We start from the raw sequence: 26,901 nt of genomic DNA, 5'->3' as shown, positions 1-26,901 counted from the left end.
GAGGGTTCCAAATGACATGACTCAGAAGTTCTCAGATACTGCCTTAACTTCCTAATGATTTCTTTTCAATAGCGTGGATAAACAAAGTATAGGCAACTGGCTTCAATTTTTAGACAGTCATGCTATCCAAAAGTTAGAGCCACCAGACTTAAAAACGCACACACTGCTCTATTTTCTTACCTCATTCTCTTTATATTTTGGAACAAAAGCAGCAAAATATTGAGCCACAGCAAAGTGAAACTGAGCTTCAGAGAGCACAACACAGCCATACTTCTCACTTTCACAGACTAATAATTCAAAAGCTATTTCTAGACTAATGAGTAAATATGATCTGTCAAAATTCCTTAAATTCCAACTCATGTAACCGGATCAGTATACAGTTGAGTTGCAGCCTAAATTCAGCTTTACCATAATTTTTAAAACTTCAGTAAGACTAGAACAGATAACAGAACTATGCACATAGCAGCATTTATAAGATAAAGCCATGAGAAATTAGGCTGCGTAATCTCAACCCACAAGGAGTTCCAAATATTTCCATTCACACCATGCCGCTCTCTGACAGCGGTGCTGCAACAGGTTTCTCAAGATGAACTGAACGGTGTAAATCTGGGTGTGTTGGGTAATTCATAAAGAAAAATCTGAAGCAACCATGAACAGACACTTCCTTGGAAGAGTCCCATAAGCCAGAGCAGGTAAAACGTAGAGCAAGAGCTCCTGAGGTCCTTTCCTCATGGTTTGTTTTGGCCATAAACAGCTACAGCCCCTGGCAAGCCTGCAGATCCTGTCTACAGACCAGCATTCTGGGCTCCGGATCATCCTCCTTAGGATCTCTTATCACACTTTGGAACACATATCCCCCAGGTAAGTCCACAACAGGTGGGGATAAAGTAATACAACTGCAGCACTTTTCCTTCAGGTGAGGAAGTGACTTTGAGCTGTCTCACTGAAGAGTTTCTTGTTCTCAAAAGCAGCAGGAGAGCAGGCGGCAGGAGCCGGTGTGATGGGCTCAATGAGCAGCGGGAGAGCAGGCTGTGATGGGCTCAACGCTGCCTGGCAAAACGTCAAAGCTGTGTCGCTTCGGTGGAACATTTAAGAACACATCAGCCAAAGTTTCTTTAACAACTATTCACCTTCTTCTCTGGACTTCGCTGAAACACAGCCAGGTGTCTCAGCTTATTGAGCTGTAAACATCTCCGCTAAGATTTCTCTTCCACAAGAGAATTACATGTGTTATCTCAAGCAGCGTTCGTGCCACACTGCCAGCAGAATATAACAATTTTATGAAATAATTACTTTTAGCTCATCTCTGACAAAGGCTCCTGTTCTGTGGACAGGCACAGAGCAGGTTCCACTGCCAGGCAGCGCTTGACTGGGGGACGGGGACCGCAGCACCTCTTTTCTTTAAGCGGCTTTCAGAACCGAGGTGAGGTTGGGGGGGGGGGGCACATGGTGGAGGTGAGCAGAAGACTTCTTTAAGTACTACTTCTTTTTTTGTCACCAGTTTTAATCTATTTTTCATTCTTTAGGTTTATATTTCTGCTTTAACAAAAAAAAAATAAGCAAAACTAGAACATGGAGAAGAAAAAAAAATCAACTAAATCAGCTTATCCCCTTTAAAATAATAATTAATAATTTATTCCTTATCTTTTGTGAGAAGAAACCCCAACAACATAGACAGATACCTTTGGGGTTTGGCTTTATTTCCCCACAGCCTCCAGGCTTGGGCAGCCATACAGCACACACAGCTAACACGCACCCACACGGGTACGTATGTGACTCTTCCCTGCTCAGTTTTCGACCAGTTTTAATCTGTGTGTGAAAAGGAGCAGAAACTCCCCAAACATGGTGTTCCTACAATTTTGGGAAGCAAAAGGTAAGAACTTACTAACCCTGCTATGGAGGAAAAGACTAACAGCAGCGTTGGGACCGGCACAGAAGAAGAGGAGTGCGGTGCGGCCGGCTCGCTGCTCAAGCTGCCTTGCGGCTCCCAGCGCAGCTGGAGTCGGGAAAGCTTCAACCCCGAACAGCAAGTGACAGACACTTTGTGGGCCTGGGAACGTGTCATGAATCCTCTGCTGCGTTCCTCCAACTGAAATATTTCCTCTTTTGCACTTGCTTCGCTGGCTCTTTTTAAGCATAGGTCTCCTGGAGGCAGGGACCGGGTTTCTTTCTTTGAAGGTCCAGCTGTTAGCGCAAGAAGTTTCTGGATGCTGAAGCAACAACTAGATATATACATATACACAACTTGTATGATGATAGTTCTGTAACCACAATGGCTAATGTTAAAATAAAAAAAAAAAAAAAGAGAAAGGGCTCGACTAGTAGAAATACAGCACTAACTGAATATGAGGAGCAGGGAGCATAAGGAGACACTTCTGTGTTCTTTTCCTGGATTTTGGGAATCAAATGGAGGTGGGGATGACACAAACATGCCATGGCAGCCACAGAGAAGCCAGGGAAGTCTGCTTCTCCATGGTCAGCAATTTGGGTTTGCACTCTTCTGAGCACACTAAGATTACTAAATCCTCTCCTCACACAAGAAAGTCACAGAAATAACTGCCTTACGCCAGAGCAATCACCTCCAGCACTATATATATATACATATATATATATACAACTTGTCCAAACCAAATTGACCAGGTACTGACCTGTATGTGGTTTCTTGTAGGTGGTGACCAGAGGACAATTCCCACACAATTGTTCCTGCCCATCCATGGACCCTGTTGTTATGAGGTAGGTGGCCCACAGGTCCCACATGAGGGGGAACACCAGCCTACACTTGAAACCCCCCCTCAGTCTTCTGTGCTTCTGGGCCAGCTCTAAAACAGCTGGTCAGCATTTGCAATTCCTTTTAAGATGGGTCTGCAATGCTAATCCCACATGCTAATCGCCCTTATTAAAGACTTACATAAATTAAGCTGACAAAACAAGTTAATTGCTGCTCCTCCCTGCAGTTGTTAGCAGCTCCATACAGTTATCCTGACACTGCACAACCAACCCTAAAATCTATGAGTGAGTTTAGCGAGGCAGCTTTTTGGAATGTGGTCAGACTTGGCACATTAATTAACATAAGTACTTTTTGTGAGAGTTTTGCCTGATGCCAAGAAAGAAATTATGTCGTTAAATTCATGAGAGCTGGGCTGTCAGGGTGGAACTATTCCCGGGTAACAAACACAGGGACTCACGACGTCCCCGCTCCGAAGTGGCTTGTGTGGTACCAAGAGGGAAGCGCTCAGGCCTCGGCCCCTGCTGGAGCAGAACTCCCTTCTCCTGCCTTTTCCCCTTCACAAGGAAGCTTCGATTCCTCCACGTGCTCCTGGACCTCCTAAGCCGAGCTGTGACGTTGGAATAGGGATGTTTATGAGATGCGTCTGTGGGGCTAGAAGACTGGTCCTGCAGGTATAACCCCAAACCTCAAGCAACCCAGGGATCCAACAGGTAAGCCCTTTGTTGAAAACCTTCCAGCCGAGATACAGTTCATTTAAACACTAAGGTATTATCTCATTACAGGGGTATTTGATACCAGTCTCTAACTGATGTTTTCACTCAAGTACCAGGTGGTTTGGTGGGGGCAGAGAACCAGGGGCTGCTGCCGTGGCCCAGCCCTCTCAGGGCTCTCCCTCTTGCCACAGCCTTCACAAAAGCAGCACAAATTCATCACCAGAAGCAGCAGCCGATGAAGAACAATTTGTGTGCCGGCAGACACACCAGAGCTGGGGAAAAAGTTGTGTTGGTTTTGTCGGCTGTGGGGAAGAAATGTCAAGCCTGGCGCTAGAGCTGACTGGAAACTGGGCTGCTGAGAACTATTTTGTTGTTGTTTAAAAACGTGAATTGGTCACTGACATTTAATGCGGAGAACAAAATTAATGCAGAGAACAAACCAACCTTGCAAAGCCCACCCTGGTGAAACGGAGAAATAAACTTAACAGCAGAGTCAATTATACTGTTAAGCATCATTCTTTATTTTATCAGCACCGGGGATCATCCTCCATTAGTGCTCCAAACACTGGATGCTCTTGCGTTGCTTATATTCACATAATTATTACATACGTGTTACAATTTTTGAAAATTTTGACATAAGTCAATACTAAGAAATAATTGTTTGTGTTATTTGTAATTGTTGCATTTCTTACTTACATCTATTAATTATTAGTTAAATATGAACTAAAAGCTCTGATTCAAACCTCATCTGGGTGTTCCTGCTCCATGGGGGGATTGCACTGGATGAGCTTTCCAGGCCCTTCCAGCCCCTGACATTCTGGGATTCTGTGATGCTAAACGACATGTCACTTAACCTCCTGTGTCCCTCTTGTCGTGTGGAAGGATCTAAAGCTTGAGAAATATCCCCTCGTTTTGCGGGTGGTCAGGAAGCATTGGTCACGTCGGTTGGTTATTGACGGGTGCGTGTTTTGCAGCTTGTACCACAGCGCACATTAACTGGGCGGCTTCTCTTCAGTGAGACACGTGCCGCTGAGGGGCTCCCGGCTCCTCACGGGGACGGCGGGCTGAGGCCGGGGCGGCCCGGGGACACCGCGGGCTGCCGGCTGAGCCCCGGCCGCACGGGCCCCCGCTGGCGGGCGGGCCCGGAGGACCCGGTGGCCCCGCCCCGCCCCCAGCCGCGGGCACCGGGGCCCCGCCCGCGCCGCGGGGGCCGCTGGGATGGGTAGTCCCTGCCGCCAGCGCCGGAGGACTCCCCGTCCCAGCAGCCCCCGCGCGGGCGCCGCGCCCTCCCCTCCCGCCGCGTCCTGTCGCGCCGCCTGCTGGGCCCTGTAGTCCGCAGGGGCAGCCCCGCCGCCCTTCGGCATTGCGCGGGAACTACAGCTCCCGGCAGGCAGCACGGCGCGGCTTCTCCCGGCCCGCGTCCCCCACCGCGCCGTGTTGTTGCGCCCGGCCCGGCGCGGCCCGGCCCTCCCCACCCCGCTCCCGGCGCTCCCGCCCCGAGCTCGGTGTCTCAGGGCAGCCCGGAGCGGCAGCGGGCTCGGCGGCGGCTCCGTGCGCCAGGGCCCGGCATGGCACCGCGCCGCCCTAACGGCGGGGACCGTTCGCCGTAGGTGCGGCGGCGCCCGGGACCGGGAGGGCCCCAGGGGCCGTGCGGGGCGGGGATCCGCCTGAGGGGCCCTGAGGAGGGGGCTGGCGTGGGGCGCTCCGAGGAGGCCGTGGTGGGGCGGGGGTCCGTGAGGTGGGGTGGCAGAGCGGGGCCGGGGGGCGGCCGTGGGGCACCGTGGCAGGGGGACACTGAGGGGGCTGTGGGGAGGTGGGGGAGCCCTGGAGAGGACCTGAGGGGACTGTGCTGGGTCGGGGCTCTTTGGCTGCGGAGCCCCGTGGAGAGGGTTGCTGAGGAGCACAGGGCCCGGGGCAGAACCGGGGAGCACTGGCGGGTGTACCCGGGGGTGGGGTAGGGTTGGGGTTCCCTGGGGAGGAGGAGGAGGAAGGGTGCTGGGAACTGAGCTCTGCAAGTGGATGTACTGGGGAGCAGAGGGGAACCCTCAGAGGATTGCTGGGGAGCACGAGGAGGAAGGGGATGTCAGGATAACACTGGGGATGGTGACGAGGAGATGGTGCTTGAGAGACAACTGTAATACTGGGAGCAAGCTGAGGTGATGGTGCCTGAGGCTCTGTCAGTATACATCATTAAAGTGGGTTTCTTGATACATCTGGAAAGCATGTCTGGAAAGAATTGAGAAATGGGGTCTGCAAGGAGGGGCTGGCATACTTAAAATGGGCTGAGGTTCAAGGAGAACTGCAAATCGAGTTGAAAAACGATGCAAGTAGCTCTTTTGGGGAATGAGCCCGGCTCCAAGAACCTTGAGTCAGAGCTGTTGTGTTCTTGCTTGTCGCAGTTGACCGGTGGATGAGAAAGCATTGCTTTCCCGCTGTGCTACGACATCCCAACCCTCCCTGGTTTTGCCAAAGCGGATGTCTGACCATCCCGTAGGCATGGCTCACTTGAGAGAATTTGCCAGCCAGGTAAGTGGTGATTAACATCTGTTTTAAACTCTTGTATCAAGAACAAACATAACACCCCCAGAAAAATCACATTTTGCCACTCTTTATCTCTCTTTCACACGTCTTGGCTTAGTCCTGTTAGCCAATTGATTTTTGTCTTAGTCCGTGGTGGCGTTGGACTGACAGCTTTAGGTTGCCAGCCAAATAGAAAGGGAATTCTTCGCCCGGTGTGCCACCTTTCTCTGAGGTTAACTTTGCTCTTCTTAGGGAGACCGGAATAATTTGTTCTCTGTTTTTGGGAGGGGGAAGTCTAGAAATGAGAACAGAAAAGCTGTGTGTGCAGGCTGTGCGAGACATACCTTACTGGAGTGTTCATAGCAGTAGCCTCAGGTTGCTTGTAACCTTAATGCATAGAAGGTAGTGATATTTGGTACTGAATGTTTAACCATTCTGAGAGAGATGTGAGCCTCAGTGGATGCGGTTAAATCCTGTTGTTGTGATGACATTTTCATAAGAGGAATGTGGAAGGATGATGTCATGGCTTGGGACTAGAAGCTAAACCACATTAATAGTATTGGCTTGAATCTTCTTTCTTCTGAATTTGGTTGTGGGGTGTGTTTTATTATTGGCAGATGTCAATTCTGAATGTACGTCTTGTTAAACCATGTTTTGTGAGAATTTTTGGCATTTTTCTGTTCTGCTCCTAGGTGTAGAATTATAATACTAAAAGCCTTAGTGGTTCGAGATGATGCTTTCACCAAGCCTTTTCTGATTTAGAAGTGATTTGCAATGCATCTTAGTTTGCATGCTGTCTTTCACATAAACTGTTTCCCTGCAGTGTGTATGGAATTAAATGCAAATATAGTGCTTGAGTGAGTCATGGTACAGGGAGGGAAATGAAAGGAATAGGAAAGGATACTGTCTGGTTAGGGCTGAGAACTAAGTTCTGTAGCTACAGCAGAGGTTGCTCTGAAGCTTTTTTGTACCCAACATTCACTAATTAAGCTAATCAGAGTTCTGGTGGTCTCATCTCAGAATTTATTATGCAGATGTAGGGCATTCTCAGGTTCTGTCATCCCATGACTCTCAGTCTGAACCTGGAATAGGAAAGCAGCCTGTGTTGTCCTTTCTTCGGGAATCCTTGCTGGGACCTTGTAGCCTTTGCAACTGGGGCTTGCTGGAAGAGCAGGAGGAACTGGCCTGCAGTTCTGTTCACCAGAGGCTGGGGAGTGGTGGGAGGCACTGTGAAAATTGAGAGGTGCTGGACTTGGCTTTGCCTCCCAGTTCTGTTGCTAACACGCAGGATTACCCTGGGCAAATCCCCCAGCTGCTTTACCTCTGTTTCCCTGCCTCCAGTAGCTGTCTCTCTCTTTTCTTGGCTGCCCTTTGTACATGGCACACAGTGGGCCTCTGCTCTCTGTTGGGAGCTCTCTCTGCTAGATGGTGTATTTGCAGTGTTTAAAGCTCTGACCTGAGCTCTGTTTCTAGTTTTGTTGTTCCTTATGTGACCTTGAAGGAGGCGTTCAGGTTCTCTGGCTATGTAACACTTCCCTTGTTTGAAGCAAAAGAATACTATCTGTGAAGCCAGTTGGGAGTCTCAGACAAATTGGTGTTCTTCAAAGGGTTGAACACAAATTTCCCTCTTGTCTACACTACAGAAGTTGAAAACTGTCTCAGGTTTAGCAGTCGAAAAGAGCTCTGCACAGATTTCCTGTAGACAGGGAAGCTTTCAAATGTTTTCAGGTACAAAGCTGATTTCCCCCAAGAGAACACAGTGCCTGCTGCAGGTATCTTTGGTGGTGGCCCAGAGATGAGTGTGTAGCGTGCAATGTGGGTAATAATGGATGGGAAGTTGGGGAGGAGAGGAGCCAGTGGAGGAAAGAAGGTCAGTAGCTGAGGTTTTTTAAAACCAACTTCCTCCTTCCACTGTGTTTGGCAGAGGAAAATGGTGTTTGTTTGGCTGGTTGGAAAGTGCTCTAGTCAGAAGTAGCACTAAATGCTGCTGTAGTTCCATATAAACCTTTGTTGGATGCCAAACTCCCAGTCCGCTTCAGCTCTTAAAGTATTGAGACCTTGACAGTCTTTTTCTGTTACAAACTTCTGCCACATAGAACAGTGATTCTGATGCTGACTGCTTCAGACTGAGGAACTCTCATTTCCAAAAGGGTTTAAGCACCTCTCCGTGTTCCATGCAGCAGATGCAGGAGTGACTCTTGCTCATGATGCTGAATGTGACTCTTTTGAGAGCGAGTTCCAGCCAGCCACAGCCCAGAGAGAAGACCTTGAGCTGGTTCAAAGGGTATTTGCTTCTGTTCCCAATATGCAGCTTATCTTTCCAGCTAACAGCTTTGAAATGAGGGTAGATATTTACCTTCCTTCTCTAGTCTCCTCTCACAGGCTGTGGCTATCAGGTCTCTAGCTGGAGGTGGCAGAGCTGCCAAACCATTTCTTTCCCCATGGAGCAGCTGGTGTTGCTGCCAGACTTGTCTCATAACACACTGCAATTCTTAATTCCTGATGTCTGCAGCGAGTTGCTCTGTTTTAAAACATGGCATCATTAATTGTGATGACAAATGCCCCCACACCTGTCATGACAGAACATCCTCCTTTCTTGGGGTGTGAGATTAAATCCTGGGGGGCAGAAGCAGAGTACGTTGCTAGTAGATTGTCCTCATCCCTTTTTTTGCCTCCCCTTCCTGCACGTAGAACCAAGATAGCACTTTCTGCACTGTTCATGCCTGACTGAGCCGTCTCTGGTGTCTGACTGCTCTCATAGGGGAGAAACAGCACGAGGCTTTTTGCTCCAGAACTGCCGTGTAGCTGACATTCAGTCAAGTAAAATGTGAGGTGACCGTCCCTTAAAGGCTTTACGTGTTGTAGTAGAACAAGGAGCAGTAGCTCTTCACACTCTGTCCTGGAGCTCCGTTTTGCACCTCTGGTGGGTTCTGTGAATGTGGAAGAAGATGGAAAGATCCCAAGCTGGCGAGCAGTTGCAAAGTTGACAGTTGCTGATAAGCGTCATAGAATCCTAGAATAGTTTGGGTTGATGGGACCTCCCCAGCTCCCCCAATGCCACCCCTGCCATGAGCAGGGACATCTTCACCAGCTCAGGTGGCTCAGAGCCCCGTCCAGCCTGGCCTGGGATGTCTCCAGGGATGGTTCATCCACCACCTCTCTGGCCAACCTGGGCCAGGCTCTCACCACCCTCAGGGCCAACAATTTCTTCCTCATGTCCAGCCTGAACCTCCCTCCTTTAGTTTAAAACTTGTCCTATCGCAACAACCCTTCTTCTTGTTGTGGTGTGGAAGGTGCTGGCCTCTTCTCCCAAGTAACAAACACCAGGACCAGAGGAAATGGCCTCAAGTTGCACCAGGGGAGGTTGAGGTTGGATGTGGGGAACAATTTCTTCCCCAAAGGGCTGTGGGGCATTGGAACAGGCTGCCCAGGGCAGTGCTGGAGTCACCATCCCTGGAGGGTTGGACAGACGGACATGAGGTTCTCAGGACATGGGGCAGTGCCAGGGGTGGGGGAATGCTTGGAGTCTATGATCCTGAGGGGCTCTTCCAACCAAAATGATTCTTTGGGACACCTGTGCTGATTTATGCAGGTGTAAAGAATTTCAGCTGGCTGCCGTTACTTTGTACTAATGAAGTTTTTCAGGTGTGTTCATAGCTGTGCATTTCCAGAATAATTCTCTAATGAGTGGCAGTGAGAGCAGTTTGTATTTAGAAAAGGGGCAGATCCTGCGTGTTACGCCCCTCCTTGCAGTGCTCTACGGATGCCGATTTATTGGGGTAAGGGAGAGTCAGGCTACACAGAATGCATTCTCCTGCCAGAACGGCATTTATTCTGCTGAGTGCTGAGGCTTCTTTGCCCATGAATTGGAACATCTGCTCATCAGCAGTGAGTTACTATGTGGCAGCTCCGACAGGACTCTTTTGATGGACAAGAGCTTCAGAGCAGATGTCCTGCAGACTGGCATAATTTTATCTGTCCTCGTCTGTCATGGGAGTTCAGGATTGCTTGCACGAAGGTGCCAGCTCACAGTGTGTTCTGCGGTGCCCTCAGTGGCAGTTCACAAGGTGTTCCACTGGGCAGGCACTGGCTTGCTTGAATCAAGGACGGGCCTGTTTCCTCCTCCGTGTTTGCAGCAAGTGAAGAGATTTTTTAGCAGCCTCTGGTCTGCGGCAGGCGTCCGGCAGACTGGAGCCGTGGCTGGAATGACTCTCTACCACTTTGTTTCATACTTGCTTACTAGGTTCTGCCTGTTGCTGGGTATGATTTGTGTGATTTTGGCAACTTGGCAAACATCCTCAGGCCCTCCATGAAGTCAGACTCTTGCCCTTGCACCTGAGAGCTCTGAAGCATTTCTAGATCAGTTTTGAAGTGACATGTACTGGGAAGGAAAATCAAGTACCTACAAAAGAAGTTTCATGTTCCAGCCTAAGGTAGTAGGCCTGTCTCTTCTGCTCAACAGAGTTGTATTATTTTCCTGAGTCCCTTGGGCAAAGTTTCCATGTGCTCATCAGGAAGGTTTGTCTCCCTCACCATCCCTACATGAGCTTCTTTTTTCCACAGAAAATGGGATAATCTGACATCAAGGTATGGAAGCTTGTTCACAAAGCTGTCTGTGATTGCAGAGTCTGATAGGTAAAAAGCTGCCTGCAGTAGCCAGTGCGCTTCTGTTTGATGTCCTGTTCTTGAAGAATGAGTCCTGATTCTTTGATGTGCCATGCCAGGCTGAGGAGGGGAGCAGTAGCTTACACCTTGCCATTTCTCGTGAAAAAAATGCTTACGTGGGAGTGGAGGAAGCTTTTCTTGCAGGGTTGCTTCCCTGCAGAATTCACGTGGATAGCGTTTCCTTTACCAGCTGAGCCAAGTGCTTCTAGGAGACGATCCTCTTTTTCTCCCTTCCTATGGTGTGTGGAGCGGCTGGAGTGGCGAGTGGCATTTTAAGGGGCGGTAGGTCGCTGTGCAGGGGAACAGCAGAGCCAGCTTGCTGCCCCTTCCTGTTAGTTGGTCAAGAGGTGGACACTGCTTCTGGAGTAGCAAGACCTCCCTGTGCTGCAGGCATCGTTCTCCTTGTCTCATGGCATTTCTCAAGCTCAAATCCTCTTCCTTTCCAGTGTGCCTGGTATGTATCTCCAGTTCCTTTCATCTCTGCGTATCCCCTCCAGTCTGTTTCCAGTGCATTTGTTGAAGTACAGCCTGTTTGGGTGTTGCCATGGATGCACAAGGATATTTGCTTATCCTTCTGTATCTTGGGCTGTGATTCTGTGACTGTAAAGCTCACTCTGGGCCTGGCTTAACTCCGTACAGCAGTGCCCTGGGCACAGAGGGCAAACAACCTGTAATGACTGGCTGGCTTAATCATTAAGCAGTGATGGCCTGCTGCTAGAACCGGTATTAGATGGAAAAATGCAGCTGCCCTGTTCTCGGATAAATCCCTGCCAGCTCAAGGCCCCTGCAAGGGAGTGGTCCCTCTGGGTGATGTATTGGAGGTGAGACCAGGTGGTTCTGGGTGTGTGAACCTCACTGTAACAGCTTGGCTGCTTCCTCTAGGTCGGGCCATATTTTCCAGATTTATTTATTTTTTTTTAAACTAGACTGATTTTTTTAAAAGTCAGAGAAACTAAGCACAAGGAGCCTTTTAGTAGCATGAAGCAGAGCAAGACCTCCTGGCCTGCAGCTGGGCAGAATGAACTCAATAATTTTAATTTCTCCCTTTTCTTGGCCATACTCATCTTAATAAAGAGTTACTCTGAAGACTCAGTATTTCTCGGATGATGATCGTGTTAGTGTCTTCCCAGTTGATGTGCTTATCTAACAATATTTGCTTTTGCATCTGGGCATGCCAGCCAAAGGAGAGGCTGTTCCAGGAAAGCAGGTGGGGTGTCCATTCAGCTCTTCTGTCTTCTCTGGTTCGGGTGGGTTCCTGATCTCTGTGCTGCTGACCTTCCAAAAAACACAAGGCTCCTTCTGCAAACATCTGAAGAGAGCTGTGCTGGGTTTCCGTCAGGCTGCAGCAGAGAAGTGGCTGACATGAACTGGTGTTTGTATTACCGGAGTATTTCACTCTCCAAACAAGTAGGGAAGGGTGAAAATCTTTCAGATCATTCCAGTCTTTGAGTGCAGGAAGGCAGACTAGGGAAGCATCCGTGTGAACTTCTGATGGCCTCTTGCTGGTGCCCATTTTCTCATCCAGATCTTCCAAAGAAGGCTGGTTCTGGTACACCATGCCTGCCCTTCTGTTCAAGCGTGAGCAAGTGCTTGCTCATGCAGCAAGTTTAGTGCCCGCAGTTGAGCACTCCTGTCCCAAAGGAGCTGCCACATTCCGTAGAGATTCTTGATGATTTTCTTCTTCTGGGTTTCTCTCCCATTCCTCCCTCACTACTATCTGCGGGGGCAGAAAGCCCGTGTAAAAGACTTCTTCAGGTCTTCCCATCTTGCATATGTTCTGTGTTAAGTTTCTCAGCACATGGAGACCCTTTAGGATATGTGAGTTTTGGGTGAATTAAATGCTGCAGTAGATGCGCAGGTAGGGGGATGTGCTGTGCAGGTGGGTATTTTTGGTGCTCCGCAGATGCTGTGAGACTTAGTGTATTTTTCTCATCTCTGCTTTCTGGTGTAGCACTCCAGGGTGGATCCTGAGGAGCTGTTCACCAAGCTGGAGAGGATTGGCAAAGGATCGTTTGGTGAAGTGTATAAAGGGATCGACAACCGCACCAAGGAAGTAGTTGCTATCAAGATCATTGACCTGGAGGAGGCTGAGGATGAAATTGAGGACATTCAGCAGGAGATTACAGTGCTCAGCCAGTGTGATAGTCCCTACATCACCCGGTACTATGGCTCCTACTTGAAGGTAGGACAAAGCCATGGCAACTCTCTTGCCAGCAGTTTGGGAATGGGGTCGGCATCTCCGTGGGTGCTGCAGCTGGTGGTGGTACACAGCGCTGAAAGGTGCCCGAGCTGCGAGTGGCAGCAGGAGCAGCAGTGGCTCTGCTCACTGCCCTTCTGTGGCCTTAACAGGAAGCTGGGCTTTTAGACACTCACCAAGCACATGGAAATGAGGTGCCTGGTACAGTGTGGTCCCAAGAGGAGGGCACTTCACTGGAGAGAAAATTTTTTGTTGAAGATGCTGATCTCTCCTCAGTTTGACCATTCTTGAAAGGAAGTTTGTGGAATACTTTCCCAAAATGCCACAGTTTTAAGGTAGTACCGCTGAGGGCTTTATGCCTCTGGAAAAAAGAGGAGTTTGAAAATGTACTTCGTGATGTTGTGATCATAATTTTGTCAGAACTGATGAGAACAGGACCCGAGTCTTTGTGGGAGGGCTGATACTGCTGCCATTGAGATGATGTTTAGGAGTCCCCTATGCAAGCCACGAGTAGTGATGACCAGAAGCAGCCTCTGCACGACGGCTGCTGGAGGTGCATGTAACACTGGGTCTGTAGCAAACAGTTCCTGACCTCTTTGGATCCCGATTATTCCTTACGTATTTTTCGAAGGCCATAATGCCATAATGCAAGCTATTGCATGGATCTGCTTCTGATCTCCTACCAGGACACTGTGAATCTCAGTCTGGAAATCTCTTCTCTTGAGGAGTACAAGAGTGTCTTGTTTATCATGCCCTTCAAGCTGGCAGTTGTGTTAATGAGATCAAAGACTCCAAAGCTCCCCTGTCATTGTCAAGAATGAGATGTGCTAGATCTGATGGAGTGAAGTTAAATGTCTCCAACCTGAGAATATGCATATATCTGTGGGCTGTGTAGTTTGGTGCCTATAGGGGCACTAAGCTTGCTCAGATAAAACTGCAGACCAAGAGAGAGAAATGTACTGGCGGCAGGTGTGCTGTTACAATGCTGTGTCAGCAGGAAAGAGAGAGCTGGGAGCTCCCTCCATAAGCTTCTGAGAGCTGTGGTGTGCAGCCTCTCTTGGACTGCGTACAGGACTACTCGTGTGTCTTGCTGCCTCTGGAGTGTTTCACTTTTCTCCCTGCTTTTACTAGTGTCTTTGTTCTTGATTGTGCTCTTGCTTGCAGGGCACTAAGCTGTGGATAATCATGGAGTATCTAGGAGGAGGTTCAGCCCTGGATTTGGTAAGTACGTGGTGAGCTCTGAACCATGAAAAATGTTGGCTGGAACCTTAGTTTGTGAAATGTCCTTAAGCCAGACACTCACTTGCCACATACCATCTTTTTGACAGCCCTGTGCTGGAAGGGTAGGCACTGCAGGACAGACAAGCTGCTGTTGTGTGTCCTAGGACAGAGGGAATGTTTGCACGGAGCTCAGCTGTCAAAGCACTCCTCTCTAGCACGCTCTGCTGCTTTACAATGGGAAGAGCCAGTGAATTGATGCGTGACAGCAACCAGTTGGTTTTGAGCAGTGGAAATCCACATTTCCCCTAATCAAAGCTCTGTGCCTGCAAAGAGTTTGTGATATTGTTTAGTGCTTGCGTGGCATCAAGCTCAGCAGGGAACCGGTCTACAATCAGGATTCTCGGGTGTTTGATAATACAAATTGCATCTAACAACTTACTCCAGATTTTGAGGGAATGCAAATGCAGAATAAATATATGGGTAAAGTTCTGCTGTGCTGTATTCTGTCACAGAATTTTGCTTTTCTCCTTAGGATAATAAAGCCTGTTTTTTCAGAGCAGTAACTAAGGTCGTATAGTGAAAGCTGCCGAGCCTGCACTGACCTGGAGGAAGCGTGTGTGGGAGGCTGTCAGCAGCAGAACTCAGTGTCAGAACCTCAGTTACTGCACTGTGAAGGCTGAGCTTGCTTTGGGAAGGGATTGAAAGGAGAAGAGCTTTAACACAATACTCCGCAGCCAGAGGGAAGAAGTTGTCTCCGGGCTATTTCAGTGGCTAAAATTCACACAGTATCACAGTATCATGTTTGGGATTGGAAGGGACCTCAAAAGATCATCTAGTCCAATCCCCCTGCTGGAGCAGGAACGCCTAGGTGAGGTCGCACAGGAACATGTCCAGGCGGGTTTTGAATGTCTCCAGAGAAGGAGACTCCACAACCTCCCTGGGCAGCCTGTTCCAGTGCTCTGTCACATCAAAGGTAAGAGTGGATAGCTGGGCTCTCTTTCTTGTAAGAGAAGTTCAGTTCTTGCATGCTAGCAGAGACTTGCACAAGAGAATCTGCTCAGATGTTCTGTTCACCACTGTATTTCCAAGCCAAAGCGAGAGATGAGCATCCTGCTGTTTGCTGGGGAAGCCTTTAATAAACTAACAGAAAATCCCCTGAAAGTTTTCCATTTAGTGTTACCAGGTGCAATGTCCAGCATTCTGCTTGCGGAGTGTAATAGGTGTTTCCTGCGGAGTATGACCTGTTGGGCCCAGATTCCCAAGTAACAAACTGAGAGACTGGAAAATCCAAGGCATCAGTCACCCTCCTTAAAAATCATCTTTCTGCCCTTTATCAGCTGAAGCCGGGACCCCTTGAGGAGACTTACATAGCTACTATCCTGAGAGAAATCCTAAAGGGTTTGGATTATCTACACTCTGAGAGGAAGATCCACAGGGACATCAAAGGTAAGAGTGGATAGCTGGGCTCTCTTTCTTGTAAGAGAAGTTACTACCATAAGATTCAGAAGTATTATACAGCAATAATATGAGAGGTTTCAAAGGCTGTTTGTTAGTGCTGGGTTGCTTGTTTCTAAATCTGATGCTTGTCAGTCTACTACAACTCATGTTTTTCACGTCTTTAGAGTTTAAAGTAACAGTAGGGATCTGTAGCTCTTTTCTGATATTTGTAGTTTGGACAGGCAGGGGGCTAAAGCAAAGGAGTCGGCGAAGGGCACGCTCAGATGTTAGCTGACTCTCAGTTATGTCTGGATATTTGCTTTAGTGCTGGACCTCAAGGCCCGTGTGTGCTGGTTATCGAGGTTGTAACTTACCATGAAGGTGAGCTGTCCTCACACAGGGTTCACAGCCCTAGAAAATCAGGGCAGCTTGTCTCAGCTTATCCTGCGCCTGATTTTTATTGTCATTGGCTGTGTGCAGTGTAGGGAGACCTGGCATCTGCCTCCCGAAGAGCATGGAGCATCAAAGGACGGGGGAGGATGAGGGGATGGTGCTGCGGAGACGTGGCCAACTGCTCTGACCCTCTGCAGGAAGGGGGAACAAGCAAAGCAGAGAAACCTCATGCAGGGAGATGGGTAGAAAAGATTCCATTGCGTATGTGAGACACCAGGTTTCTAGTGCTGCAGGCTGTGCAGGACTGTTGGCCACCAGCAGAATAGGGAAGTGCTGAAAGTTTGTAGGTAGAGTCTCTCTTGGAATGAAAAGTCCTGCCAAACAAACCCAAACAAAAAAACAAGCATCCCAAAAACTGAACAATGCCACTGTGGGAATCAGTACAAGACCAGGACTTGTGAGCTATTTAGAAACGTCTTCTATTTAACCTGTGCTGAATGCTGCTCTGAAAAAAAATTGAGACCATTTGAGGTGTCTTGGGCCACGTTACCCTCTCTTCTTTGTGCGGCCATGAATCACATGTAGTGGACTGTGTGGCCCTTCACATCTACTCCTTGCTCCTACCCTAGAAATATTCCCCTTCTGATCTGGCCAGGCATATGAACTTGCTCCATGTTACACAGCAGAGGTCAGAGCACGAGAATGAGTCTGAGGCTGGAAATCCCAGCTGAGGGTTTTCTCTGGGGCAAAGGCGGATGCCACGGGATGTCTGTTCTCAGTATTCAGTTTTGTGTGGGCTGGAGATGATTCAGAAACCAGTGGCCTTAATGCTTATTTGCATGAACAGCTGCCAATGTGCTACTTTCGGAACAAGGAGATGTCAAACTGGCTGACTTTGGGGTGGCTGGACAGTTGACGGACACGCAAATCAAGAGAAACACCTTTGTTGGGACTCCATTCTGGATGGCACCAGAGGTCATCAAACAGTCTGCTTACGACTTCAAGGTGAGCTGGGAGCAGGGTTGCTACTGTGTGTGAGAGATAATGCTAGGGTTTATATAGGGATTGTAAGTGCTGTTTGTTGCAAGAATGATGTTTTCCTGTTACAGTTCAGGGTCTGTTGGAGACGTTTGCCTATGAGATGTGAAACACCATATCTAATTTTATGTGATCAGCCCTTCAGCTGTGCTAAAGCTGCATGCTTCCATGTTGCAGATTGCTCCTTGCTGCTCTGTGCTGTCACTGTTCTTGCTCTTCTTTCAGGCAGACATCTGGTCCCTCGGAATTACAGCCATTGAACTAGCAAAGGGAGAGCCTCCAAATTCTGACTTGCATCCTATGAGGGTTCTCTTCCTGATCCCCAAAAATAACCCTCCAACACTTGAGGGTCACCACAGCAAGCCCTTCAAGGAGTTTGTGGAAGCCTGCCTCAATAAGGATCCTAGATTTGTGAGTATTGCTGTCCCCCTCTGAATTGCAGAGGGCAAAGATTCGTTTAGCAGGTAGAGCTTTTGGTGCAAGGCTCCTGAGGAGAAAAAAGTACTGAGCTTGTGGAAAGGGCGGGCAAGTCTGGCAAGAATTGAAGTCAGTACGCTTGCATGGTTCATGTACAGAGATGGTGACATATTGCATGCTTTCCTTATTTGCTCCAGAGGCCAACAGCTAAAGAGTTGCTAAAGCACAAGTTCATCACACGCTACACCAAGAAAACCTCATTCCTAATGGAGCTGATAGATCGATTCAAGCGCTGGAAGTCAGAGGGCCATGGAGAAGATTCCAGCTCTGGCGATTCAGATATGTACGTACGTGTTCTGTGCGTGGGGTGTCCCTGCTGTATGCTGCACGCCCTGGGACAGCCCACTGCGAGCAGCTTGGGTCCTTTTGAGCTTTTCCCTGCCTGCGCTGGGGATCTTGTGGAAGCTCAGGGAGCCCTCTGAGTGTCTGCTTGTGGGAGCAAGCGACTGAAGAGTGTGCCTGTGACCTCCTGTGTGCTGGGACCCGGTACTCTGTTCTAGCCTTAACCAGCGCAGCCTCTTTGCTGAGTGTAAGGAATCAGAAGTACTAACAAGAAACATCTAGACTGTGCATAACTAGTAAAACAAGGCTCTTGGTGCACATTTAGTTAAACACATCAACTTTCCAAAGAGCTACAGGCGTTAGTAGCTGTTGCAACAGCTGTGTGTGTTTGTGTATTTGTAGTTTTTGTAGCTTTGCTACTGGTGGGGAGGATATGTTCCTTGGGTGAGGACAGGGCGCTTCGTTGCCTGGCTGGTGTCACAGAGCTTCTCTTCACCTGTAGTGGCAGTGACTCAAGTGACCAAGGACTCTGGGAAGCTGGCTTGCAACATCTAAGCCTGGCCCCTCAAATTGTGAGCTTGGATTGTCTTGAAGTTCTCCTAAATTTAACTACTGCTTGAAACTGTCCTTATGCTGGCTAGAGCAGAAAGGTAGCTGTGGTGATTTGGAAATACGCTGTAGTACTTGGCTTAGATCTCTGTGGTGCTGTACTGGTTTCTCTTTAGGATTTTTTCTGGGACAGGGAAACGCCCGGAGCCCTGCGGTGATATGGCAGTTGGGAGGGAGAGCTTGTGGCTGTGGGAATGCGCGGGTAAAACACGCTGTGTGTGGAGCTGGGGCTTTGTCTTGACCATCGCCTTTTCATTTGCAGTGATGTGGACACAGAAGATGGAGACCAAGGTCCAATCTGGACATTCCCACCAACGATTCGCCCCAACTCCTTAAGCAAGCTGCACAAAGGAATGGCTCTTCATGGTTCCCAGAAGGTCTGTTTGCCATCAGTGCCTTCATAAGTGGACTGAACTAACACAAGCTTTTGAGGGTCTCGTGGAAGCTACCAGCCGCTTGTGCTCTAAAATTTACTTTAGTCTGCTATCAAGGGCTAGTGGCCCAGAGTTGCCTCTTCCAGGGTACCGCGGTCTGTGCCTTTCCTGAGGCGTGCTGGGGGACTGCCACGGAGGTGCTGCAGATTTACTGAAGGCTTTGCAGTCTGTGTGCCCTGGGAGCCTTGGCCTGTGCTTGTAACATTTTTCATGTTGCTTTCTAGCCTACTGAGCCCATCAAGAGGCAACCACGGTCACAGTGTCTCTCCACGCTTGTTCACCCAGTGTTTGGGGAGGTGAGTAGAACCTTCTTGGTGTCTGTGGTGGCTGGAGATGAAGAGATACCTGATATGGGTAGGCAACTGGGAAGGATTTGGAGAAGGGAGGTGGGGTAAGGTATGTAGTGGGGTTAAGGGGTTGTGCATCTGTTCAAAGGTGTATACCCTGTGTTAGCAAAGTGAATATGTCCCTGAGTGTCCTCTCCAATACGAGTGTGTTCCTAGCAGCATTGCATTACTGTGGTGTCTGCTGGCGAGGACAAGACCCAAGAGAACCCGTTTCTTATCAGCGGCAGCTCTGGCCTCTCATGTCCCTGGCTGACGTGCAGCTCATGTCAGGGCGGGCAGGAATTGGAGTTTGCTGTGGCTGTGCTTGTTCCCTGTCCCCACGCTGGGTGCTGCTGCCCACAGCAAAGTTGCTGAGGGGAACGTGGGTGGATTTAAACAGGAGCTGGCTTTGCCCGTTGTTAGGCCACCTTCTTAATTTGTGCATGCCTGCTATTGCTGGCATGCCAAGGAGTGACCTACTGCATGGCCTGTGGAAGAGAGACACAGAAAATGGTTTGGAAAATCCACCCTGTTTCCCTGCCTTGTGTTCTGGGTGGGGATGTGGAGTTGCCGTAGAAGCTACCATTAGTGATGGGGTAGTGTCTGTATCAGCAGAGAGCTGAATTGTTTTTCCAGCTGGGTGATGTTTTAAAAGGGAGGAGAAGAGGATGATAATCATAAGGGGATGACTGGCTACACAGTTCAGTTGCTGTTTCCAGTAGGAGTGTAGGAAAGGAGGTTCTGCTTCAGAAGAAATAGCTAACCCAGACAGCAGCCCTTTTTCTGCTCCTGATGAGTTGCTCTTTTCTCAGTTGCGATGCTGTTCCAGGAATGGTCCAGCAGAGAGCTGTGCTTTTTCAGGCATAGTCTCTGGACTTAAATTTCTTTCCTCAGGTTTAGTGCTATGTAGAAAGAGAGTTTGCTGCAGGGCAGGAAGCAGAGCTTGTTCTGAAAAGCAGGCATGCAATACTCTTGAGACAGCACCGCTTTGGAAATTGAGAGTTTAGCTAACTGGCCTCTTCTCTACTCCACTGGACTTGACTTCCAGAGGTCAGGGCGTAGGGCAGATGGTCTGGGTCTTGTAGACGAAGACCTATGAGATAAAAATGGGTAAAAACATTGTTGGTTCCTGATGCAGGCAGTTTGTCCGTGCAGCGTAATCACTGACATCTGGTTCTCAGTCCTTTCTCTGTAGGAGCCTTCTAGGGGAGGGGATTCTCAGAGCTGTGAGTTCTCAAACCAATGAGCACATCTTCATGCTTCTCATTTCCAACTCCCTGCGCCAGTTCCAGGCGGGAAGAGGCTTCCTGGGCCTTTCATTTCCGCTAGTTTGACTCCCTTGCCCCAGATTTGCTGGTCTTCCTTTCCTTTGATTAGACTTCTCCGCTGATCCCACGCAGTAAAATCAGGTGCGGGAAAGGTTCTGGGCAGTCTGTGAAATAACCTGCATTCTGTGTGCAGTAGCAGGGGCCTGGAAGGAAATCTGCTCCACTGCTGGTCACACTTGTTGTTCTTTTCAGTGTGAGTTTCCTACCAACAGCAGACTTTTTCCTTCTCACCATCGCATTAGTGCCTCGTAGGCTTTTTGAGTTGAAATCTTACAGAGATGCTGTTCATAATCTTTTATATGCCTTGCCTGTGTGTGTATTATTGGATGTTAATACTGAAAGTGACCCATGGTGGGTCGTTAACAGAGAGGTGGGCAACTGTGAAGCTGGAAATGTGTCTGCCCCCTCAGGGGCAGGGAGGAGAGGGCCGGGCAGTGGATAGAAGCCGCGCTGCAGGCTGTGTGCAGTGCTGCTCTCGGCCCCCTGCTGCTCCCCAGAAAGTTACTCTGCCTTGGAAAGCAGCAGATCACACAGACTGCTCACACCACAGGCTGCCAGGCCAACTAAAGGTCAGGGCTCGGCATCAAAGGCTGATCAGAAACCGGCAGCTTAGCTGCTCAACGGACCCTGTGTTGCATTCTGCTCTGGGGCAGGCAGTCCTTGATCAGGTAGACATCAAATAAAATCCTTGGCTTTAGCATCACAACTATTTTTGGCCTAAGAAATCTGTGTCCTTGATGTGTAACTGAGTTGCCCTCCATGCCCCCGGCCACTTCTGGCTGAGCAGAGGTGTGTGCGAGTTGCTCCCACAGCTTTGCCTTAGGCAGCAATTACCCCACTGAAGAGGCAGCAGCTCTTTTTGTGTCCAGCGGAGGGCATGGAGCACAGGGACGGCTCCAGCTGGGGACTGGCATTCTCATTGTCCTGCTATTTGCACCATGGAGAAAAGGTGAGCTCCAGCAACAGGAAAGGCTGATCCCAGGACTGCAGGCAAACAACTCTGAGGCTTATGTAAAGCCCTTTAATCAGCACAGCCTAACAGAGCTTAATTGAACTGGACAGTGGTTAGCTGGCAGACACTGCCAGTTCAACAAAAAGGTTTGATTTGTGTTCAGCTCACTGTGTAATGAGGCACGGTCAGGAAGGGGCTGTCACACCAGCTGATTGTGTGAAGGAGTTGGGGAAATGCTGCAGAGGATGAGACTGGGTGTTTTCAATGAGAGATCATTCAGGCTCAGCATCCGTGGCCTGTCAGGAGCTCCTTAACGCCAGAGGTTTAGCTAGTTCCAATTGGAACCATGTGCAGGTCGACTCGTGGCTGGCTCGGGGTGTGCTGACCGTGATAGATGCGAGCAGAGACTTTTCATCCGGGTCAGATGCTGCCCGTGGAGGTCCTGGAGCGTGGTTCCATTCCCTGCTCCCACGGGAAAAGCTCTTTCTCGGGGAGGAGCGATTGAGGCCGAGTGGCTCCGGATCTGTAGCGTGGCTGTAGTCTCCCTTGGCCTTCCAGCCACTAAAAGCAACTCAGACGTTTTTGTGGTTATTAGAAGTGGTGGTAACTAACTCCTGGTGTTACGGTATTTTCTGCCCTGCCTGTCAGCAAGCCTTTGTGTGTGCCTGGCTGCTGTTGTTAGCAGCAAAGGTGACAACACTGGTTCAGATATAGCTGGAGTTCTTTGTTCTCTTACTACTTTTGGGTTTTCGGGGCTGCTGATCCATTTCTAATATAATTTATGCTGTTTAAGAGTACACCAGGACCTGTTTGTTAAGGACTTGAATCGCTATTAGCACCTGGAAGAAATTCTGAACTCCAGATATTGGAATTCTGTCTTCCTGACCTACAAAAAGATCTCTTCTTTGTTCATGTCTTTTTAAAGAAGAATGTGGGTGTCATTCTGCACCCTTGTGCAGTCCCACTGAAAGGGACTCCACGTCTGTCCCGCACTGCTTGTCCTTCTGCAAGGAGGTGGGGAACTAACGCCTTGTTTCTGGGTTGCAGCTGAAAGACAAGCACAAGCAGACCGGGGGCAACGTGGGAGCCATGGAGGAGCTGGAGAACGCGTTCAGCCTGGCCGAGGAGTCCTGCCCAGGCATCTCGGACAAGCTGATCGCACACATGGTGGAGCGGGTACAAAGGTGAGTGTCCTCTGGGGCGGAGCTGGCGGGGAGCTGCGCCGCGCTCCTACCCTGTGGCTGCGTAAGGTTGGCACTGAAGACACCCAAAAAGCGAATAGTGATGACAGCTGACCTGACAGTCCCTAAATCACTGCTTTGGACTGCTTGTCATGTAACAGAAGCAGTTCTTCCTGCCTCAGAACTCCCTTCTCACACTGAACAGGTTTTTGTAGTGTAGATGAACGCTGCAGAGCACAGAAAGATGCTGTTGTTCACCTTCCTCTTGCATATATCTGTATATGACATCCTGCTGGTCCCGTGGCCCAGGTAGCAAGGACTATGCAAAATGTCACCAGGATTGCTCCTGCAATAGCGTTTCATGGCAAGAAATGTGATTTACAGCACGATGCGCAGCCAGTCACTCTGCTTGCCCAGCCTCGGGGAGCAGGAAACTCCCTTTCCTGAAGTGAATTACTTACTAAACCGGTGAAGGAGTGGTTAGAACCCTCATCAAATAACCACCTAAAGCTGGAAGCAGAATGCTCCTGTCTCTTCTGGCTGAGGCACAGAGGTCACAGAGAGTGTCCTGGTGGTGCCTGCAGCCTCTGAGCACGAGGGGCTCACAGATGTGTGCTGGGTGCAGCTGTTTCAGCGTCGTTCACTTCGGTCAGCCTGGAAACAGCGCTGCTGGACGGCGCATCGGGCAGGAGACTGGTTTTTGGAGTCTTGCAACACCTCAGAGACCCTGGGTGATTTCTTACTGCAAAGCACTACACTCAAAATTTATTATTAGCCTAAAATTGAATCTTAACGGCGTGAGTGAAGTGCCGCCTTGGCTTTTTGCTCAAGTACTGGATTTTTCTTTCAAGGCTTCTTTATCTAGAAAGTTTGGTAGTGGGAGCGGGACTGACAGGTCCAGCCGTACCAGTGTGACCGGTTCCCCCCCTTGTTCCTCCCTGCAGGTTTTCACACAGTCGGAACCACCTCAGCTCTGCCCGCTGACACCCGTTCCCTGCCGCTCTTTCATGAGAACAACATCTCTAATCCCGACCACCATCTGCTGTTGGATGTAACGTTGTGTTACGGACTCCAGAACATTTCAGAGCCTTCATGTTATACGTGTTTCCATGATAACCCAGGGTGGGGTTTGCAACGCAAGTACAATTTAGACCTTTTGCAGAACCCGAGATGGGTGGTCTAATTGTTTTTACCATGTAATCAATGCAGTTTTTAATTGTTACCCTATGGATGTATCCATTTTGGCTTGGTTTGATTCACAGCTTGTTATTGGTCAATGCCTGGCTGCTGGAAAAGAGGGAGACTCTTCCACTGAGAGATGTTTCAAAGGCAAGTCTGATGGGTCTGGCCTCCCGCCCTTCCTAAAGAAGCGTTTGTGAGCAGTTGTGTGCGAGCGCAGGTGCGGTTGAGCTCTCCACACGTTAGAGCAGCTCTCTCGTTGTTCTGGAGGACCGATCCAACCCCTTCACACACTAGCAACAAGAAGCTTTCGAGTGGAGCAGCCCACACTGCTGCTTGTGGTTTCACAGGACAGGTTTGGGGTTTGCTGACTGTTCTTTTTGTGGGGCTGGGACATCATTCTCTATTAGGCCTTGGTTCATCTAATTCAGGCCACAGCAGAACTTGCCTTGTGTCTCCAGGGACTGGAAGGCAAAGGGGTTGCGGCTGTTTTGGGAGCTGGTGGAGTTCCTTTGCTGCTGCTTTCTGCAGCTGAAGCGACTGGATACGCAGGTTTGGCAGTCGGGGTCTCTAAGCTGAGTACGTGCCCCACAGCGCGTGCCCAGATGTTGCAGGATTAAAAAACCACACCAGGCGAAGGTGCTGACGGGGCTTCAGTTCCACGGGCAGATCAGCGTCGTGTAGCAGTTCTTGAGGCGAGAGCCCTCTGCAGAAAGGTCTGAATGGGCGGCTGGCAGTGACGGTGTCCCTGCGCTGTGGGTGCTGGGTCGCAAAAGCTGACCCAGGCTCCTTCCCCTTCTTCTCTGCTGTTTCTTTCCAGCTCTTCTTTCAGTCTGGGATCTCAGCTCGTGGAAGCCGGGGCTCTGCTCGGCTTGACAAGCCGTGCTGGTGTTTGCTGGCAGAGGTTAAAGCATTTGCTGCCGTGTTGGCTGCTCAAGGTATTCCAGCAGAGCCATCCCCAACCAGCTTTGCTTTCTGTACAATACTAGTTTATAAAGCAAATCTTTAATCCAGGTAAATGCACAGAGCTTAAACCTGTACTTTAAAGGTGTAGAAAAATAGACTTATGAAAATAACTTATGGTAGTTGGTTGCTCAGAGATCTGCTCTCTAACTGTAAAGATATTCCCGTTAAGTCAGCAAGACCTTAGAGAGCCAGATCTTTGTGCCTGGGTGTTTGTGTGGATGCTGGGGCTCGCCCCAAAGCCACCCCGAACAAAAGCTCCGGCTGTTCAGCAGGTTTTTAAAAGACAGGCCACTCGGTTGGTTACAAGGCTTGGTTTTTGGTACGTTGATTCAGACCTGCAGATTGTAAGTGCTGGGCTAAAAGCAGCTCAGAAAGAGCTCACGTCCCCTCCTCGCAGCGCGCGGTGTTCGCTCCAGCTGGCGGCCTCCCTTGCTCTTCCTCTCCGATGGATAAATCCAGGCTCGTCCGCTCCGCGAACATCTCCAGCAGAGAAGAGGAGCTGCTGTTGGATCTGCTGCGAGAGCCGTCCGGAGCCTGCGGTCATGAGGAGCAGAACAAACCCATTGCCTCTCGGCAGGAGAAGGGTTGAGGTGCAGACAGGAACGTCCGGGGGAAGGCGGAGGCTGCAGCCGGCACAGGCGGCTGAAGGGCTCCTGCTGCTTTTGAAGTTGCTGTTCGTGACGGTAGCAAATTGTGTCAATAAGGTACCTTGTATTAGTACTCACATGCACTGCAGTGTAATGAGTCAACTTTTTAAAGGAAACAATTCCCACAAACTTTGTCCAGTATTCAAAGCAACAGTGGTTTTAGTTTTTAAAACCGTTGCAAGGGATCTGCCACTTTCAATAAAGTAACAAAACAAATGCGGTTGGTGTAACTTGGTTTTATTAGGGAAAAAGGTTTTGTTCAAGCTGCACTTTGGATTCTTCCTGGTCTTTCCATGCACCTTCTGCCTCCTGTGCGTCTGACAGGGACCTGTGAGCCAGACCCCTTAAATCCTGTGTGGGGAAAGGCATTTTAAGCCTGTGTTTAAAACCTCACCTGTGCCTGTCCTTGCCCAAGCAGAAACACAAGGTGAAGGTTGGGCTTGGGTCTGCACTGAAGCCGGGCAGTACTGCCTCAGCTGTTTCCTCCCAAGAGCCAAAAGGAGAGACTGACAAACATACTTGTGTGCTTTTTTTGGCAAATTTAGTTCAATGTCACCTCTCCTCAACAGCCCATGGGGGGTGACAATTCGCTCTCCCCCAGCTCTTTAAACGCTCCCCCCAGCGTGTTTAACTTCGCTGCACACAAGCACCGATCCGCCTGCACCTGTGCGGGAGGAGTGTCCGTGGTGCCAGTGACAGTTCACAGAGATAAAGCCGCTTTGAAAGAGGGACGTGAATTAATCTGGTGTAACAGGAGCTGCTCTTGTAAGTGGGATGCAGGGAGAACTGGTGGCGTTCACCAGAAACGATGGCTTTTTGACATGAGACAAGGGATGTGAAGCCCTGAGGCACCAAAAGCGTGGGTTCGTCTCTCCCTTAATGTCCTGCTAGCAAGAAACTAACGATTAGGACCAAGTGTCTGTTCTTTCCTTGTGCTCCTGTTAAGGAAACTGCTCATGATTGTAGCAAAGACAAAAAGAACACTCCTGCAGATTCTGGTAGAGTAAAAATCCTGCAGGGTATGTCACAGAACTGATGTGCCGCCAAAATCCTCAGCAGTTGGAAAGTGTGCCAAGGGGAGAGGCAGGCAGGTTTTGCCAGGAATAGTGATGTTTCTGGCTTTTATAGCCTATGCTCCTGAAATCTAAATGCAGAGATACTTGAGCTTGCTGTTCTCCATGTGAGAATTGAGTCCAGCTCCTGTCCCTGCAATGACAACCCCACAGGTCACCCCGTGTGTCTGAGGACGTTGTCCAGTCTCTTCTTGAACACTGTCAGGTTGGGGCCGTGACACCTCCCTGGGGAGCCTGTTCAGCGTCCAGCACCTCTGGGTGAAGAACCTTTTCCTCGTGTCCCACTGCCCCTCCCTGGCACATCTCCTGCCATTCCCTGGGCTCTGTCACTGTCACAGAGCAGAGCTCACCCTGCCCCTCCTGCTCCTGCTGAGGAACCTGCAGCCCATGAGCTCTGCGCTCAGTCTGCTCTGCTCCAGCTGAACAAACCCAGGGGTTCCAGCCGCTGCTCACACGGCTTCCCCTCCAAACCCTTCGATGGCTTCGTGGCCTCCTCAGACCCCTCTGCAGAGCTGCTCTCCAGCGTCTCGTCCCC

The 26,901-nt window shown here is 49.6% G+C and overlaps 1 protein-coding gene and 1 long non-coding RNA gene across 3 annotated transcripts; both read left to right on the top strand.

The window, feature by feature from the left end:
- Positions 1-517: 517 nt before the first annotated feature.
- LOC135580256 (uncharacterized) lies at positions 518-4,110 on the top strand. The gene is made up of 3 exons (XR_010474752.1): positions 518-1,423; positions 2,669-3,438; positions 3,552-4,110. It is a non-coding gene; the product is annotated as an uncharacterized LOC135580256 (long non-coding RNA).
- A 759-nt stretch (positions 4,111-4,869) lies between these two features.
- Positions 4,870-25,509, top strand: STK25 (serine/threonine kinase 25). 2 transcript variants are annotated; one of them, XM_065074222.1, is made up of 12 exons: positions 4,870-5,047; positions 5,841-5,967; positions 12,578-12,808; positions 13,988-14,044; positions 15,382-15,490; positions 16,722-16,879; positions 17,138-17,323; positions 17,527-17,672; positions 18,543-18,657; positions 18,939-19,010; positions 22,368-22,504; positions 23,446-25,509. In XM_065074222.1, the coding sequence occupies exons 2-12, from the start codon at positions 5,917-5,919 to the stop codon at positions 23,483-23,485; spliced, it is 1,302 nt and encodes a 433-aa protein (XP_064930294.1). In that variant the 5' UTR covers positions 4,870-5,047; positions 5,841-5,916; the 3' UTR covers positions 23,486-25,509. The 2 variants fall into 2 exon arrangements, with proteins under 2 accessions (XP_064930294.1, XP_064930293.1); XM_065074221.1 differs by having other exon boundaries at positions 4,870-5,051.
- Positions 25,510-26,901: the final 1,392 nt, after the last annotated feature.

This window comes from Columba livia, chromosome 9, assembly GCF_036013475.1.
Source record: "Columba livia isolate bColLiv1 breed racing homer chromosome 9, bColLiv1.pat.W.v2, whole genome shotgun sequence".
Classification (NCBI taxonomy): Eukaryota; Metazoa; Chordata; class Aves; order Columbiformes; family Columbidae; genus Columba; species Columba livia.
Note: the sequence above shows the minus strand (reverse complement) of the source record. Positions and strands in the feature narration are given on the sequence as shown.

What these genes read in the sequence shown, in the direction of transcription:
- STK25 (XM_065074222.1), top strand. Translation starts at nt 5,917, where the DNA reads ATGTCTGACCATCCCGTAGGCATGGCTCACTTGAGAGAATTTGCCAGC. An exon ending in ACTATGGCTCCTACTTGAAG is followed by an intron (nt 12,809 to 13,987) that starts GTAGGACAAAGC and finishes TCTTGCTTGCAG; the next exon opens with GGCACTAAGCTGTGGATAAT. An exon ending in GATCCACAGGGACATCAAAG is followed by an intron (nt 15,491 to 16,721) that starts GTAAGAGTGGAT and finishes TTGCATGAACAG; the next exon opens with CTGCCAATGTGCTACTTTCG.